General features: G+C 40.0%; 1 protein-coding gene across 1 annotated transcript; it reads left to right on the forward strand.

Annotated features, from left to right (window-relative positions):
* The first annotated feature begins 893 nt into the window (after positions 1–893).
* LOC117850707 (probable metal-nicotianamine transporter YSL3) lies at positions 894–6,921 on the forward strand. The gene is made up of 6 exons (XM_034732566.2): positions 894–1,289; positions 1,375–1,541; positions 3,323–3,420; positions 3,516–3,650; positions 4,286–4,472; positions 5,582–6,921. The coding sequence occupies exons 1-6, from the start codon at positions 959–961 to the stop codon at positions 6,704–6,706; spliced, it is 2,043 nt and encodes a 680-aa protein (XP_034588457.1). The 5' UTR covers positions 894–958; the 3' UTR covers positions 6,707–6,921.
* The last annotated feature ends 13,346 nt before the right edge of the window (positions 6,922–20,267 follow it).

Consider the following 20,267-nt stretch of genomic DNA (forward strand, 5'->3'; position numbering starts at 1 on the left):
CTCTATTATTGGTGCGGCAGATGTATCGTTGATGCAAGGAGTGCTGCTAGATACCGCGTGCTAGCTGAGCCAATACTCTTCTAAGATCTCCATGAAATTTTGTTTATGGTATTTTTTTATTCATAACCTTCCAATGTTTGAAAGGTATAAATAACTCATCAAACTATTACGTACAGCCTCTTTGATAACATAGTGTGATTTTGCTTTTTTTCAAGAAAACTTATCAGGATAACCTTCTTACATCTTCTCAAGAAACTTTTATACATATCTTCAAAGTTCTTCGGAAGATTTCTAAAAGTTTTCTAAAGAAAACTAATTGAAGCCCAACTTATACAAACATGCTTTCCAGATAAAAGTTTTCTAGGATAGCTTTTCATGGAGATCTTTTTTAACAAATTATCAGAAAAAACTTCTTAAATACATCTTATGTAAAGAAGTTTACTAGAAAACTTATTGAAACACAACTTATATATACATTCTTTTTCAAAAGCCTCGTGAAAAAAAAACAACTTAAAATATCATGCTTCCTAGAGGTTTCTTCGTCGAATATGTCTTATGGTAAACTTGTTCTAAAAAAGTTTCACAAAAAAGAGAGTGGGATGTGCAAAAGAAAAAGGTACAAAGAAAGGAGAAATAAATAAGAGCAAAAATATCAAAGAAAGGAGGCCTTCTACAGTGAAGCAAAGGAAAAACTTTCTGCTCGTCCCTTCTCTGCTCTCAGCTCTGCGTTCTGTGTCCGCTTTACATGCTATGGAGATGCGGTTTTTAACAATCCGGGAAAGCTACCAGCCCCAACTAATATCTGCTATACATTCTATTTTTACTCCTCCCCCGGCTATACATCCTCCCAACCTCTCAACACTCCCAACCACTTGCAACCCACCCAAGAGAAAGTTCCTCCATCAAGAATCAGATCACAAGGGAGAGCACGAGCTGGAGCAAGCAGGCACAGCTCGCCATGGATGCAACAATTCAAGAGTCTTCGCCTTCAGTGGAGCGGGTATTCGAGGGGCAGCCATACCCTTCGTTCTGGGAGCAGGTGACGCTGCGTTCGATGGCCATCGCGGTGGTGCTCGCGACCGTCTTCTCTCTGGTCACATTGCGGATCTACATGACCATCGGCGTCGTAGGGGCTCTCAACATGCCTGCCAACGTCCTCAGCTACTTCTCCGTAAAGAGCCTCGTCAGCATGCTGCGGCGCTATGGCATCGCTGCAGCGCCGTTCACGCGCCAGGAGAACATCTTCCTCCAGACCTGTGTCATCACCTGCGTTAACATGGCAATCTCAGGTAAGATCGTGCTAGATTTATCGTGTTAACTCCGACTACTTTTGGCGTTGGAGTTTGATCAGGCTAGTCTTGACCTTTCTTCTAGGTGGTTTGCCAAATTACATTATTGCAATGAATTCTCAAGTGGCAAAATCTCTCAGTGATCATCCAGATGCAGCAGACATTATCGACCACGTACCGACAGGAAAATATGTGCTATTCCTTTTCCTTACTGGTCTGGTGGCAATAACGTTGATGCTGCCGCTGATGCAGGTAATTTTTTTTTTCATTTAACAGATCCCTATTGTATTTGCACTCGTCATAACCAATGCTGCCGCTGATGCAGATAATTTAGTTTTCATTGAACAGATCCCTATTGTATTGACTGCTTTGGCAAAAGTCCTTGGATCATGTGAAAACTAAACTCTCAATAATCTGTTTAACGGAAAAGGCGCTAAAAGCTAAATGAATTATATAGATATGTACATAGTACATACACTACTCTGATAGGAAAAGGGCTAAAAGCTACATTTATGTCTGACGACAATATGTTAAGCTGCATTACAATCTTAATGAAATATATATACATTGCATTCAAGAGTCAATTCGAAAACAAAGGTGGAGCTAGGCTATATCAGAAAATCACGTTGAACACAAGAACATGTAACCCCACATGCATGCATAGAGACTAATCCTCAGTAGTTTTTTTTCAATGGATGTTGTGAAATATGATAAAAACATGAGGTTTATAACAGTTTAAACACTGACATTTGGCACTTTACAACACCTGAAGCCCCTATTTGAAAATGGAGTTCAGCCATCAACACTTCTGCCAACGTGTCAATTATAACCCTCATAAAAGAGTAAGCTTGCACGCCGCCATCTGATGGGTTCTGATCTACTCCCCCGTTTTGGAAGACAAGCTGTTTTGTTTTGTTTTAAAAACAGAGAGAGTATGGTCATGCTCTTTGTGACCACCCAACATTCAAAATGAAATATGTACCACACTGGCTTGCTAGGCTGACTCGCCTGAAAACTGCCTTTAGTTGAGCGCTAATGAGGTGACGTATTGCCAATGAGTCAGTAGCATATGTAATAGATTACCTTCAAGATATCGCACACCGACAACAAAGTAATTTATTGGCATGAAGCCTGTTTCAAATAACTCCAAGGCTATTTCGTTGTATTATTCGCATGGTCCCCTTATACATGCAAAATAAAATAAAGATTCTATTATTCAGAGCCCGAAAAAAAACACTATGGTCAGGCTATGTACCACAAATGAAGTCACCTTGTCTTATTCTTCCTTCCACATTTTTCTCTTCTTATTCTTCCCTGATATCACAGTTGGCTCACCTACCGTGCCTGCCCGAAACACTCTTGGCGGAAATATCCCGCCACCAAAGCACAAACGCTTCCCACCACCACCCCTGCACTTGACATTGGCCTAGCTAACTCCCATTGTTCAAATATTATGCATAAGGATCCAAATGATCCAGTTATTATGATAGGGATTATTTGAAATTCGAGCATCTATGTACTCTATATGAATAGCACATAAGGCTCAATATATATCATCCATTATTTACGATATTCATATTTTCACACCAACACCTAACCATTGTAGCACTTCAGCACTTATGCACTCCACTATGAAAAGATTAAAGCAGACACAGAAAATTTGCATGTCCCTCCACTTATTCTTCATTGACATTTTCCCATGTATATCTAGGACATACATCATGACCATAGCCACATTACAGTTTTCTTTGATTGAGCATACCGCACTAGAATTTTTTAGAAACTTGCGACATTGAAATCATGGAAATCTTAAAATTAATGTCCATATGTGCTATGTGAATAGCAGCAACCACTCAACCACTTTGAAGCAATAAAACAAGGGTACAAGAAAACTTGAAATACATACGTGGATACATCTCCCTTGTTTCTCCCTCTACCATAACATTACAAGCTGATTTTGTTTGAAGGAATGATAAAAAGGAACTACTCAGTCACACGCGCAACTCACTGTTGGATTTTTCTTCTATCTATAGGTTATGATTGTTGATTACAGATTGCCCTTTCCAACAGGCTCTGTTGTGGCTCATCTTATCAATAGTTTTCATACCCCTCAAGGAGCTTATGTGGCAAAGTAAAGTTCTGTCCTTTCTGAATGTAAAATGAATTAAAGTTACAGGATTTATATCTTGTGTTGGTATCTTGCAGTAATGTTCCTCATCTGTTCAGGTTGCAGGTTGCAGCTATATTCAAAACGTTTCTGGGAAGCTTTTCTTGGTCTATGTTCAAATGGTTCTATACTGGAGGCGAACATTGTGGATTTCAGTCCTTTCCAATGTTTGGACTAGACCTATATAAGGATAGGTGGGAAATCTATTCCAATTATTTCCTCGACAAATATTGGTCTGCATTCTAAGCCATTTCAAGAAGTGTGCAACGTATATCTTTACTACCTCTGGTCCTAATAATTGACACTTCGACCAAAATCAGGTCAAACTTTTAAAACTTTGTCCATGAAGAGCTTTCAAAATATATATTTGATTTGAAAACAAATAAACCATAGTTGTAGCATCATCCTGGAAAGCACTTCAATGATCTTATATATTTTCTAGGTATTATAACTACACTTTAATAGAAAATTTGTGCTCATATCGAAAGGGGTCATCAAGTATTTTTAACTCGAGGCAATAGAGTTGATAGACAATGATTTAAAATGGTCATAGCTCATGTGTTCTGTATCCTCTATGATTAAGTTTTAGGGTTCATTTTATCGCCCATAAAGAAGTACCGCTGATCATAACATCTCAATAATAAAAGTTTTTACCTTAGGTAAAAAAAATTCAAGAAACGATTTAGGTACCTCTATACACACTTTTCCAAGGACCATAGCATAACTCTTTTATTGAACATATATGTAATTCCATATATATTATTTTTTGAAGGGAAAATTACATATATATTATTCAAAGTCCTAATATATAATGTCTTTATACTTACAGATTCTTTTTTGATTTCTCTGCATCATTTGTTGGTTTGGGTATGATTGTCCCCCATGTTGTAAACTTCGGGTTGCTTTTTGGGTCTATCACCTCTTGGGGATTATTATTTCCTTTCCTTGACAGTAAAAGAGGCCAATGGTATCAAACTGATAGTACTACAAGTTTGAGTGGAGCGAATGGATATAAGGTACACATGAATTTGTTGTATTTTATTTTTATCCTTTTGTTTTAATTTTTCCTAGAAATTTATAATGTCAAAGATCCAGCTGTGGGCTAGTAGGAGAAAGCATGTCCTAAAATCTTTTGTTTACCAAACTATATTGGGCCCTCCTTATTACTCCCTCCGTCAAATTGTAAGTCATTCTAAGAATCTTGGAGAGTTAAAATATCTCAAGTTTGACTAAATTTATATGATAATATAATAACATTTATGATGTCAACTAAGTATCATTAGATTCTTTATCAATTATATTTTCATAGTATATCTATTTTATGTCATAAATCTTTATATTTTTCTCTATAATTTTGGTCAAACTTGAGATGCTTTGACTCTCCAAGATTCTTGGAATGACTTACAATTTGGGACGGAGGGAGTATGTAGGTATTTAACTAGCAATTGTTAGGGAACAATTTAACGCTCACATCAATGAGGGCAAACAATCGTGTGTTATAAATACTTCCAAGCAAATCCGAGGTGGCTAACATCTAAACAAATACAAAACTATACTTTATTCTAATACAAAGACCATATTCATATACCATATCTTATTCTTGAATGTTTAGGTAAGAAACAATTTGTATTATACACTCCTATATATAACGATTTCTTTAAATCACATAAAAGATTAGAGCCTGAAAAAATTTATAGACCTTCAAAAGGTACCACTTGAGCACGCGAGGCACTTTTTTCAGTCCATTTGTCAAGTAGGCCAGCATTATTATATCATCAGAAATAGGACGAGCTGTTCTATTTGCTTCATGAACACCTTGTCAGTGTTGTTACAAGAGAGAAACAGAAGACGATGAAGATATATTTTCTTCTACCGACTACCGCGCGCGCGCGTGCATTTCTCCAAACAAAACACAGCACTAGAGAAAATTTAACCATGCACTATATTTAGAAACAATACGCCATGCACTATATTTAGAAACCACCGCGTTTGATTTGAAAGGCATAACTCCTTGTGAAATATAAACAATCTCATTGTGGCCACTCTATTCAATTACTTTAACATGATGCTCCTTTTGGCAAACATTTCGTGCCAAAGAGAGATTAAATCTTCTGTTATTTGACAGATTTTTATTGGCATAACAATGATTATCACTGAGGGAATTTTCAACTTCATTAAACTCCTTGCCGTGAGTTCAATCGACTTCTACAAGAAGAGGCAAGAAAATGATTCAGGGAAGATCAAATATATGTTGACAAGTCCCAGCCTTAACTATGATGATCGTAAAAGGCTTGAGGTACTTTTTGGTTACCAGATCCCGCATTTTATACCAGTGGCCGGATACATTGGATGTGCAATAGTATGTTCAGTCGCTATCCCTTGGATCTTCCATCATGTTACGTTCTATCATATGGCCGTACTGTTCATCATTCTTCCTGTTTTTACCTTCTGCAATACATACGGAACGGGACTCACAGATTGGTCAGTTGCACAAACTTATGGCAGGTTCTTACTCTTCATCATAGCAGCATGGATTGCAAAACCGGGTGCGGTTATCGCTAGCCTTGTAGTTTGTGGGGTGGCTGTGGCAGCTCTTAATGTTTCGTCACAGGCCGTGCAAGACCTCAAAACTGGTTTTATGACTCTGACTAATCCAAGAGCTGTAGTGGCTGGGCATATCTATGGTGTGCTAATTGGTTCTATCATTAACCCATGCATCCTTCTTGCATTCGAGGCAAATGCCAAAAGTACTGCTCCCATTGGTTCAAAAGATTCAGAGTACCCATGCCCCTCTGCATCAATCTATCGTGCAATTGGTCTACTTGGTAAGCGAGGAATGGATCAGCTCCCAGATCACTGTATCACCTTTTGTTTGATTACTTTTTTTATAACACTAGCTATCGAAACACTTAGATTGGTGTCCCAGAAAAAAGGTTGGAAACTACAAAATTTGATCCCTTGCATCACAGCAATAGCACTACCATACCTGACTGGACCTTACTACAGCATAGATATGACACTAGGTAGTGTTATGTTAATCATTTGGGGTAAAATAAACAGACGAAGTGCAGAATTACTATCGTCGGCAGTTGCAGCAGGCTTAATATGTGGAGATGGAATATGGGTCCTGCCATCATCATTACTCAGCATCTTCCATGTACATCCACCAATCTGCATGAAGTTTCTTGCCAGTGGAAAACAAGTGAATATTGTTGACTCATTCGTAAATACATTAGGAATATCACGTTGAAAGGCATGACAACTATCTACAAATGTAAATTTACAGACTCTTGGAATTAGCTGTAAAGGAGGCATTGTAGTTAGACTTTCCGTATAAAATAACGTTTGTATATATAACAGAGAATTACTGCTATTTTATCCTTTGTCATAAAAATGAAAACCATTTCATCATGGATGGAAGCATTTCTGTGAAGAAATTGGCCATTTCGTCATAAGAAACATGACACTCGGTCTTTGATGAAACCATTCCGTCATAAAAGTTTCTTTTGACGAATTTGGCACTTTCCTTGATGAAACTGATTCGTCATAGATGTGCGAACTTGTACTAGTGCCTTCACTTTTTTTTACATGAAAACACGCCAGACACCAAGCACTGAACATGCAACACCTTCTCGGGATGGCGCACGTAGAGTTCCTCTAGTGTCGAAAGGCCAGCTATAAATTTTAAACACTAAGTCTACTATATTATGGGATGAGATAGTATGCGGTTTCACGAAGGAGTTTAGAAATTGCCACTCAAAAGACCCGTTTGCATCATTGTTGGGGAATTGGACAAAGATCGTGGGCCGGAGGGATAGTTGCCACCGGAATGCTTCCGAAAGCTCGGAAGTCCCCATGTTCCCGGGGCAGGGAGATCCTCCCATCCCCCTTGCCCTCCAAGACTATTGGAAGATGAGGGGCCTCCGAGAAACTCTGAATCTCAGTTCCGGGAGCCGGTTGCTGGTTCTCGAAAATCCTAGCAGAAACGCAATCGAAACATGATGGCCGATTGTTGACGGCAGTTAGCGCACCAATTCGTGAACCGCAAATACACAGATTAGTTGTAGCTTTTCCCTTAGAGTATTCCCCTAAGGATTATCAATCCGTGGAAGAAGTGGATTGCTGGGTCTCACTTTATACCAATCTTGCTAACGAAACTGAGTGTATGTATTGTGCAGAGAGACAAACTAAACTAATAATAGAGATTGAGATAATATAGCAAAGGTTAACACAAGATAGGAGATAGAGATAGATATAAACGTTCCCTCCCTAGGATCTAGGTTCACAAGAATATGCATCTACTACATAGATGGGTGCTGCCTCACTAGCTATCATAACGGTTACGTGCTCGCTCGGCCTTTTCCCCACTGCATACTGTCACTACATAGGAATACTCAACCGCCTTGCTCATACACACTATATCAAACCATCCGCAAAGTTAAGCTAATCACCATGATTATCAAAAACTCTACTAAGAATATATGTTGTACAGAACAAGAGCTTACATATGTAGATGAAGCATTGCAACGACATAGACCATGATGCATTAATAGGCATAAACAACATGTAGCAGTTACATATCAAGGACCATAACAACCCTAAGAATTAACAGAGACTTTACCCCATGATCTTACACATGTTAGTGAATAAAGGGGTTATGGAGCACCTAGAGAACAACCTGATTGAAGATGAAGACGAGGGGAGGCACGAAGGACTCAGGTTGATCGGCCTAGGGGTTCCCTCCCTCCTCTGAAGGTCCCCTTTGACAACGAAGCTCCTGATCAGATCTGATCCCTATTTCTTCTCTTGTGGCGGCGGCAGCGGCTAGGTCTAAACTCATGGGGATCCCCCTCCTTGTTGAAAGTCCTTGGTATTTATAGCTAGCAATGTCGATTGAGGTGCCTTCGAAGCCATGTTTCCAGAAAATAACCCTAGGAACATCGTGGGCCTCCTCCTGGTGAAAGGGCACGATGATCGAGGCCAGAAACAGGCTAGGCCTATCGGCCTGGACCCCTCTGGGCCGATTGGCACACCCTCTATTGGCCTCCAATGCTCGAGCACTTCATTCAAAAGTTGTAGATCTTGTCGAGCCATGCAATTTTCCCTTTAAATGCGCCCCAATCGGAGTTCGAATGAGGAAAAAATGGCCTGTGCATGTTTCAGTTCCTCCTGTGGGCTTACAGTTCAATGTTCGTATTTGGACCTTCCAATATCCAAAGTCCGAGCGTAATTCCAACTTGTAGAAAAACCCTTCAATTATATCGTATTTCATGTGATTTTGCAAAATGCTCCAAAATACAACATGTATGCAATAATGGGGTTATTTCAACTGCCAAGTGGCGGGTTAGTATAAGAATATGCATGAAAACACTAGTTAAATGGCACTAATGTCAATAACAAGCGTCAACAATTCCCCCATGCTTAAACCTTGCTCGTCCTCGACTAAGTTAATTCTTTCTTAAAAGAAATCAGTGTTGCCTTCCAATGTCATCCCTGCACTTAGTTATACATGACAAGATATATTGCTCTCTCTCTCGAGTGTTTAGTATTAAAGTTCAGTTGTAACCGACTTGTTTTTCATTATGGAAGATAGACTATCTATAAAGAACAAAGCCACAATAAAATAAATACAATACTCTTCAAAATTAAGTGAACTTCAGACCCTTACCTTGTGTCATCGTGAAGAGTTTTTCAAAAAGATGCATGTCCAACAAAAGTGAGATTCTCTTGCAAAAGTTCATGAAAACACTCATCTCATCAAGTCACTCAAGCCTATAATAGATTATTTTTAATCTATTGTAATCATGTATGAAAGTAGAAGGCTTATGTGGAGCTTGATAGGTAAAAACAATCCTAGCAAAACATTATATCTAAAATATTATCAAATTAAGTGAGAGATCTATTGGAATTACTGAGACTTGTCAAAAAGGCCATGAAAAATAAATGTTGGAGAGGGAAAGGAATGAAACACACACATTTAGATAGGAGGACGTGTAAGTGGCAAATGAATTATTCCACATGAAGTCCTCATTATCGGATTGCACATGGTTGGAAAAATGAGTATGGATCAATCGTTAACCTTGAAAGCACTAGGAACTTTTAATGAAGCTCAAAGAACTGAGGAGCACTTTATTCTTTTTCTCCTTTATTTATTTTTTTCTTTTTCATTCCTTTTTCTTTCTTCTTTCTTTCTCTTTCTTTCTATTTCCACATTTTTTTTCTTTTTGCTCCTCAGATCTTCTTGCAACATAGTAATTTTCTCAACAGTAGTCAGAGATAATGTGATGACTCCTCCCCCATGCTTAGACAATGCTCGTCCTCAAGTATGAAAGAGAAAGAAAGATAAACTGTTGAGGTAAGTACCAAAAATCTTCAATCTTCACCAAAAAATTATTTTATTCCTCTGGAGGGTCATCCACGCCAAAATTCAGAGCGTTCAGGGGTCAAAACCACCCAGGCCAATCGGCCTAGCCCCTTCTTGCTTCCGTTTGCTCCAATTTTTATTCCACGCCCTGGTGGACGCCTCCAAATATTATTTTTCTTGAAAAGGTACTGATATATCTTTCGGGTCTTTGTCAAAATATTTTTCCATACTCAATAATAAGTTGTGGTCAAGAAGTTAGTCACAAAAATGATTTGGGTTTAGGTTGGATGCCCAGCGAGGTTTGCGAGATTCCCGATGTGGAAATTCACAATGCATGGATAGAAAGGCTAGCAATAAAAGGTTGCCCAAAGGAATGATCAGCTTCTAAGTCTCAAACCACATAAATCAATCCTAATCAACTAATTAGAATATAAGTTTGCAATCCAAAGGTCTCATCATGAAAGGGAATGTATGTATATAGTCTTTGGTAGGCTAGAACTTTGCAAGAGATTCACGAATGTAGATAGCATAACAATTAATGTTTCAATAAAGGCAAGACAAGTTATCAGGTCATTAGTAAACTTAAATCAGAGAGCAACTGAATGAATGTGGGTCTAGAATACAGTCATTTAACCTCTACAATTAAAAGAGATGGTATTTAAATCAATTTAAGTCCATATTATAGAGAGCAATTAGTCAAGGCATATACAACATCGTGTAGATAAAACAAAGTGACAACTTTCATCATTTTTCCATAAGCAAAAGCAATATAAAACATCGAGTTGAGCACATGGTCATGCCTATTTATCAAAAATAAAAAATAAATCTAGGTTGTCCTCCTAGTAGCCATGTTATTATCACACAAAGGTTGCACCAAATCGAAGGTTGAAGGCTTATATATATACAGGCATTTAGAATGAGATGGAAAAGAGAATGTGCAAGAAAAATTTACCATCATGTTGATGCTTGTGATGAAGCGTAGTGAAGCCTCCCCCATACTTAAGCGTTGTGCTTAGCATGGAAGAAGAACAATGAGTATGTTTGGCGGTCATGATCTTTGTACTCCACGTGTTATTTTTGTCCAGCAAGTCCTCCCCCATGCTTAGCATTGTGCTAGGCATGGAAGAAGAAGACAGAGCATCTTGTGATCATCCTTGATGTTGTCTTTTATAGTCCATCATGTTTCCCTTCTAACATCTTCGTCTATTAAATGTTTCATATCCATGTTTCCATGTGATGATGCTCTCGAGGGTATGATTTCATCCTAAGCTTCATAATTTCATCATGTATGCTCAATGGAAGCATTGCCCAAGCTTCTCTTCACTATCGTCATCTTTATCTCCTCTATTTAGCTATCATCATCTTGCAACCACCTTTTCCTCATGGATTTTCCCCTACATGCAGAATAGAACATATACCAAAGTATAAAACTATTGAAACGTGTATGAAATTATATTTCCAATGAGTAGTCATTCATCAAAAATGGAGTTCATATGAGAGAGTTATGCCCATTTTATTTCAGCACAACGCGCTGTCAACAACTGATTAGAGGGCGTGCGACGTTTGATAATTCGACCACAACCGCTTGTAGGAGCCTTCAAATGCCTTGCCACTTGATTTGTTGGAAAGAAGATTTCATAGGGCTACTGAATATGCAAAAAAATATTTTGTTGTTGGCCTCTGAGGTGATGCAAAATTTCGATGACAACAATAGCTTCAAGTGCGTCTCTCTGGAGATGTTGATGATCTTGATCTTGTGGTCTTTAGGGCACAAAATATCGCGCATCCTTCAGCTTCAAGGTCATCACCATTGATGCACCGACAACTAGCATAGTGGCAAAGGTGCTTCTTCTCCATAATTCTTGCTTTTACCAAAGTGATGGGATCATAGTAGGCTTCTATGCTTCATGTTGACGATCTGGATGGCTTTTTTTTTTCTTTGGTCACACCTCTTGGTTACCATAGAACTTCATCTCGGGAGAAGATTGGTGGTACTATGGTGATTTGAATTTTGTTGACTCCAAATCTGATTTCCATTGAATCATATCCCTCTTATTTATCTTCTTTTTATTTGTGAGAGCATCTTCTTTATACCTGCAAAATAATTCAAGTGCACATACTACCCCAAGGTGACGATAGGAAGTGGAAACAATTGCCAGCAAACCAAAAACCTATCCTAAGATTCTTAACTTGTGGCATAATTAGTCTAGTAAAAAGAAAGATAAAAATCTAATGGGTGTACGTGAGTGCAATGTGCATATGCATATGAGAGGAAGGCATGTAAGCAAAGACAATGTTTACACATAGTTCTAAACACCATGTTTACAACTAGGTTGTTGAATTTCTCTATAGCGATAGAGATTAATTAACCAAGGTCAAAACACCATGTCTATCCGAAGATCAATTATTCTTTATAGCACAAGAAAAAGAAAGCACATTACAAAGCTTATAAACCAACCAATGGAGCATGAAAACAAGATGAATAGTTAGCAAGCTTTATTAAACTAAATGATGATGGTCTGCAAGCAAGTTTAAACACCACGTTTACACAAGATTGCAAAAGAAAAGTGCCCATATAAAGCACTAACATGGATATGAAAATATTCATCATAAAGCATAAAGAACAACCAAGCCAACCGTATGCAAAGCATGAATGGAATGCAATGAAGGTACAAGAGAACATTTAGAATGCACACATTATGATAATGGCAAAATGCAATGCATGCAGAAATAAATAAATATGAACATGAACATGATGATGGTCTAAAAATAAAACAAGCCTAGAACAATTAGCCATATTTAATCATCATAAGGTGGTGCCATGTGTTTTATTATTCTCTAAAAGAAATGAAAACTTAATAAACGGGTTGCCTCCCGAAAAGCGCTTCTTTTATAGTCATAGAGCTCAACTTTCTCACATACCTTTTTTTGTCGCAAAGCCATGGTCCTTTATGTAAGAGCTAAACACATCCATGTAGCTTTTATTCACTTCCGATACTGTATATGATCATTTAGGCTCAATGGAAGACTTGCCCAAGCTATTTTCTCTCACATCGTTATCTCCTTCATCGTTCTTCATTGCTGCCTCTTCTTCATCGATTTTCTCTGTGTCCAGGATTGAACATGTACCAAACTTCTACTCCAGTGCCAAGTTCATCAAATTATCTTTCCAACAAGTGCTCATTCAACCAAAACAGACTATGGATGAGAGAGTTACGTCCGTTTTACTCCGGCACTGTGTTTTGTCCCGAGCTGATTTCAGAACACGCAACATTGAAAGATTTAATTATATCTCTTCGTAAGGATCTCCAAAATTAGCAATTCTTGATGCGTTGGAAACAAGACTTGATGGAGTTTCTGAATATCTAATTTTCTTCTATTGTACATGAAATGGACCCGAATTCTCATTTCTGAGAATTCAAGCCTACGCACCTCAGTGATAGACCTAGTAAGGCTATCACGTGCGAATTCCTGTCTCAGATAATATAAATCCATACAGATGCAGAAATAGAGAGGGAAATAGAGTATAACATCATTATAGATAACATGAGTATGAGTACAACTCAGCGACACATGCCGGTACAAGTCCATTAGGACTGAATCAAGAAAGGTAAAACATCTACATAGTGGAAACAAAAGCTATGGTGAACTCCATCTTCACAGGAAACTCGAGCGAAGCACGATCACTAGTCTTCCCATCCATCATTGTTGAGGTCATAATCGAGCACCGATTCCTGAAAAGCCACCATCTACCCGAGAAGTGGGTTGGCCATGTCAATTCCCAAAAGCAACAAGCCAAGGAAACGGGGGAATTATACTATATACATGGGTAAAAACCTATATATGGTTGTAGAGGTTTATGCAGCAGCAGTAGCAATCAAGGAAGCATCAAAGCAACATCATCTCCGAGGTCAACACCTCAAACAAGGAAGTTGGCACAAATCACCAGATCCTTCACCCAAGGATCCAGCACCCAAACACGCTAAGCGATGTGAGAGCTCCCTCCTCTCACATCTCAACGGCAAACGCCGGCCTATCTCAAAAAGTGTTGGAGGTATTAGTTGATGACTATGTTTCACAAGTCATGGACATGGAGATGTCAAACTAATAATGTAGGCGTATGTAGAGACATGTGCTAGGATTGACCCAACATGAGAAGTAGTTCTCTCTTTACACAACAAGTACACTTTATCCTTAGACCTGAGATTGTTGCATGTACTCAAGATGTGGATCGACTTACATAGGGGCTACCAAACGCTACACCGTAATAGGATAGTTAAAAAGGTAGCTTTCTGGTTTGTCAGGAAACATGCTATGAGGCATGGTCAATCAAGATGGGATTTGCCCCTCTCTGATTGAGAGTGATATCTGGACCCCTTGAGTGATCGGATCCGGAAATGCATGGCCATGCTACATACGGTTAAGAGTTAACCTACAAAGGAATTCCGAATCACAGGATCGAGAAAGAGCGGTCGGCTTGAAGCTAGACCAAATTTCGTGAGGCCAAGGAAATAGCATGTACATGATGTTGTGACGGTTCGTCTGATATGATCTTCGTGTGCGTATAGGAGTTGGCATGTCTTGCTAGAGGCCGCTACCGACTATTGGGCCGAGTAGGAGTACTCGGGCCATGTCTATACGTATCCGAATCCATAGGGTCACGCACTTAAGGGGTTGGAAGCCCAATTCGGATGTGATATGAGTTGGACCCAGAGGCCCGTCAGGAACCTCTATAAATAGAGGGGTGGGGCGCCCTAGGGTTTCATCTCTTTGGCCGAAACACATCTGCCGCGCCTCCCACGCCCTCACCCTGTTGCAACTCGCAGACCTAGCAGTCCGGCTTGCGACGCTTCCTTCATGCACGTGTGGATAGCTTGGAGGTGTTGCACCTGCAGCACTTGGACGAGCCGCCGACGAGCCACGACGAGCCAACGACAAGCCGCGGCACGAGGATGACCTTGCTGCACGTGGACGAGCTGCTGAGGAGCTGCTCGACGTCGACGTGATCGACTACGTGTTCGACTATGCTAATCGACTTCCCTACCTCGACGCGATTCTACAACTTCTACACCTGTGCGTCGAGTGGTAATCCCGTGATCCATATACGGCAGTTTTCCTGGTTTACGCGGTAGAAAAATTTTGTTTTGCGCTAACGTAGCCTACCTCGTATCCCAACAGTGGTATCAGAGCCGTAGCTATTTTGTTATGGATTCGGGATGTGTGCATATGGAGATATGCGAGTTTTCAAATTGATCTATGGTCTGTTTTCGTGTTCTTGCTGCAATGGTCGTGTAACGACATACTCCTACCGGTCGGATTTCCACCATCGGAGTTAAGTGATACATGTAATGCCAGTTGCAGCGAGCGAAGATCAATGTGATTGGTCGAATCAAAATCTAGGTTCATACGCCAGGCGCATGAGATGTGCAATAGTAGATTGGATCTACTATCGGGTCGAAATTTTGACGTATGCGTGTTCTTTGGTAAAAGAGCTGTAACTTTTCGATACGATCTAGGATTGAGGCGAATTTTATATGAAAATTGATCTATAGAAAAAGTTACACATGAAATTTAATTGCTTCGCCATTTTTGGAGAAATTAGATTTCCCAAATTCGGCTTGGAAGATGGAGTTACGGGCCTCTGAAGTTTGGAACGTTAGAACGCCTAACTCTGTTTTCCAGGATGGATGGATCTTGTGATCAGTATGACCCCTTTGTGTATGTGATGCATGTATGTAACCCATATGTGTTGTCACTTTAATGTATTTAATGGTCTGCGTACCAATCTGTGATGATCCAAGCAATTATGTAATCTTCATTACTAGCTATTATGTACAATAGCATGTTCTAGTTCTTGGAGGACTCATCACCAGGAGGATGGTGCACATGGAGCATGGAGATGGAGATTACCATGGTGAACAGGTTCTATAGAGATGGAGATCACCATAAGAAAATGGGTCATACTGTGTCACAACTGTGTGCATATTGTTGTTTATGTTTTACTTTCTGCAACTAGTTTTCCTTGACTAGACGGGTTTGTGTCAAACACTTACACGCATAAGGGTTGATTTGCTTAACAAGGTTATCTTAACGGTTAAGGACCTTGGGGCATAAAGGTTGGGCACCGAGACATGGAGATGTCACCCAACAACAGGAGTCATATGTGATATGATTAGCCAGAAGTTGCTTACCGACCTACCTTGTTTGCTAACGGTGATGCTAAAGCTCACTAGTAGACCTGTTAGTTGTGGATCCTTAATCACTAAGTATCAATAGAGGGATATTGATTTTAGTGGGAGTAGATTCTGTTAAATAGTTTAATGTGATTTACTCTATCATGGATACGTTTGTCTTAGTGTATTTTGCATTACTTTTGTTGTAGATTAAATGGCACCTAGCAATACCACACCGTTTGCTTTGCGTTCGGTCCTTGAGAAGGACAAGTTGAATGGAACAAACTACTCGGATTGGATCTGTAACCTGAGAATTGTTCTCAGGGCTGAGAAAAATAAAGATGTTCTAGACACCCCATTACCAGAAGAACCTGCTAATGATGCACCTACTGCTGTTAAGAATGCTTACAAGAAAGCATGTGATGCTAACCTCGAAGTAAGCTGCCTTATGCTTGCTTGCATGGAACCCGAGCTGCAGATGCAATTCGAAACAAACCATGAGGCGCACGATATGATCATGGCACTTAGAGACATGTTCCAAACATAGACCAAGACTGAAAGGTTCAATGTATCTTAGGCCTTTGTGGAGAGCAAGCTAGCAGAAGGCGCAGCAGTAGGACCACACGTAATTAAGATGATTGGTTACACTCAACGGTTGGAGAAGCTAGGCTTCCCACTGGGCCAAGAGTTGGCCACTGATTTCATTCTTTCGTCTCTTTTGTCTAGCTATGGGAATTTCATCTCGAACTACCATATGGATGGGATGGAGAAGGGTCTAAATGAACTGTGTAGCATGCTTAAAATAGCAGAGGCTGACATTGAGAAAAGCGCTAATAGTAGCCATGTGATGGCTATACAGAATATGCCTAGCTTTAAGAAGCAATTCTTGGAAGAAGAAGGGCAAGGCTGCCAAGCCAAACCTAGCGCCTAAGGTTAAAGCTCTGGACCTACTCCAGACAAAGAGTGTTTTTATTGTCACGAACTTGGTCACTGGAAGAGAAATTGCAAGCAGTACCTAGCTTTGTTGAAGAATGGCGGAAGTAAGAGTACTTCCACCTCAGGTACGCTTGTTGTTAATGTTATAGACAACATATTTCTCGCTGATACAATTGTTAATTCTTGGGTATTTGATACCGGATCAGTTACTTATATTTGTAATTCGATGCAGGGAATGATAAGAAGTAGAAGCATTGAAAAGAGAGAAGTTGATTTCCGCGTGGGCAATAATGCAAGAGTTACTGCGTTGACCATCGGGACGATGCAACTCCACCTCCTGTCAAGATTTATTATGGAGTTGAATAATTGTTATTTTGTTCCTAGTTTAAGTCGAAACATTATGTCTCCTTCATGTTTGATGAAGGATGGTTATTCATTTGCAAGTGAAAACAATGGTTGTGTGATCTCTAAGAATGATATGTTTATGGCTTTTGCACCCATTGTGAATGGATTGTTTGTTTTAAATCTTGATGGTTCACCTGTCTGTAACATAAATGCTAAAAGGCCTTGGCCTAATGATTTGAGTACTACCTACATGTGGCATTGTCGTTTGAGTCATATAAGTGAAACGCATGAAGAAGCTCCATACCGATGGATTTTTAACTTCGTTTGATTTTAAATCATACGAGACATGTGAGGCTTGCTTACTAGGCAAGATGACCAAGGCACCTTTCACAGGTTTTCCTGAGAGAGCATTAGACTTGTTGAAACTTGTACATACCGATGTATGCGGACCAATGAGCACGACAGCCAGAGGAGGGTACCAATACTTCATAACTTTTACTGATGATTTTAGTAGATATGGATATGTCTACTTGATGAGGCACAAGTCTGAAACCTTTGAAAAGTTCGAGGAATTTCAGAATGAAGTTGAAAATTAGCGTGGCAAGAAAATTAAGGCCTTGCGATCTGATCGTGAAGGCGAGTATTTGAGCCACGAATTTAGCAATCATCTAAAGAGTTGCGGAATTGTTCCACAACTTACGCCGCCTGGAACACCTCAGAGAAATGGTGTATCGGAGCGACATAATCGAACTTTGTTAGACATGATTCGATCAATGATGAGCTAGTCGGACCTACCGTTATCATTTTGGGGATACGCTCTACAAACAGCAGCTTTCACACTTAATAGGGTACCGTCTAAATCCATAGTTAAGACACCATATGAGATGTGGACTGCAAAGACTCCCAGTTTGTCTTTTCTAAAGATTTGGGGATGCGAAGTGTTTGTCAAGCGACTTTTAGTTGGACAAGATCACACCCAAGTCGGATAAGTGCATTTTCATGGGATATCCAAAGGAAACTTTAGGATATTATTTCTACAACCGGTCAGAGGGCAAAGTGTTTGTTGCTCGGAACGGGATTTTCCTAGAGAAAGAGTTTCTCAAAGGAGAAAAGAGTGGAAAGACAGTGCATCTTGAAGAAGTTTGAGATGAGCCGATCGAGCAAGAATCAACGACTGATGCTAACATAGCAGAACAAGTTGAGACACCCATGGCAAGAGAAGCACCACCACAACCACAAAGGTCAGCAAGGCTCCGCGAAATGCGGAAAATATTATTGTTGGACAATGATGAGCCTGCCACATATGCAGAAGCAATGATGGACCCAGACTTCGAAAAATAGCAGACTGCCAAGCAATCTAAAATAGAGTCCATGGGAGACAATCAAGTTTGGAACTTGGTTGACCCGCCTGATGGTGTTAAAGCTATAGAGTGCAAGTGGATCTATAAGAAGAAAAAGGACATGGATAGAAATGTTCACATCTATAAAGCACGACTTGTCGTAAGGTTTTCGACAAGTTCAAGGAGTTGACTACGATGAGACATTCTCGCTCGTAGTGATGCTTAAGTCCATTCGGATTATTCTGGCTATAGCTGCATATTTTGATTATGAGATATGACATATGGATGTCAAGACAGCTTTCCTGAATGGAAACCTAACTAAGGACGTGTATATGATGCAGCCCGAGGGTTTTGTCGATCCGAAAAATGCTGGAAAAGTATGCAAGCTTCAGAGATCCATTTATGGATTGAAGCAAGCATCTAGGAGTTGGAACATTCGTTTTGATGAAGTGGTCAAAGGGTTTGGCTTCACCAAGAACGAAGAAGAGTCTTGTGTTTACAAGAAGGTTAGTGGGAGCTCTGTAGTATTTCTAATCTTATATGTGGATGACATATTGCTGAGTGGAAATAACATTCCTATGCTTGAGTTCATAAAGACTTCACTGAAAAATAGTTTTTGATGAAGGACTTAGGGGAAGCGGCATATATTCTGGGCATTAAAATCTATAGAGATAGATCAAGAAGGCTTATAGGATTAAGCCAAGATACTTACATTGACAAAGTGTTGAAGCGGTTCAGCATGGAAGAGGCGAAGAAAGGGTTCTTGCCTATGTCACATGGCATACATCTCAGCAAAACTCAGTGTCCTTCGACTCCTGATGAGCGGGATCGCATGAGTAGAATGCCATATGCCTTGGCTGTTAGATCTATCATGTATGACAAGCAGACACCAGTCTGATCCGGGTGAGAGTCATTGGATAGCGGTGAAAAACATTCTTAAGTACTTAAGAAGGACTAAAGATATGTTCCTTGTCTATGGAGGTGAGGAGGAGCTCGTTGTGACAGGTTACACCGATGCTAGTTTCCAAACTAATAGAGATGATTCAAAGTCACAATCAGGATTTGTGTTCACGCTAAATGGTAGTTCTATTAGTTGGAAGAGTTCCAAGCAGGGGACGGTGGCCGATTCTACAAAAGAATCTGAGTACATCGCGGCTTCGGAAGCCGCGAAGGGGGGTGTTTGGATAAGCAATTTCCTTATTGAGCTTGGTGTATTCCCAAATGCGTCCAGCCCATTGAATCTCTACTGTGATAAGAATGGGGCAATTGTGCAAGCAAAGAAGCCAAGGTGTAACGCCCGTAAAATACACCCGGTTAAATCACCCGTTAGAAACACTTTCCAAAATTTTTCCGACCGCCGAGCTCCGTCAAATCTTTTCCCTTCCGTCGGACCCGCCGTCCTGGCCCCGGCCCGTCAATTCTCCATTTTTCCACTCCCCGTAATTTTCGCCGCGTGCCCGTCAATCCGTCACCGCGCGCAGACGAATCCCGAAAATTTCGCCATCTTTTTCCCCTCCCTTCCCTCTCTTTCTCTTCCTTCTTTCTTTTTCTTCCTCCTTCTTTTCCTTCTCCTTTTTCCTTCTCCTTCTTCCTCCCCTTTCTTTTCCCTTTCTTCTCTCTCCTCTTTTACTTCCTGGCACCCCCACCCACTTG

The sequence above is a fragment of the Setaria viridis genome, chromosome 3 (genome assembly GCF_005286985.2).
Source record: "Setaria viridis chromosome 3, Setaria_viridis_v4.0, whole genome shotgun sequence".
Taxonomy (NCBI): Eukaryota; Viridiplantae; Streptophyta; class Magnoliopsida; order Poales; family Poaceae; genus Setaria; species Setaria viridis.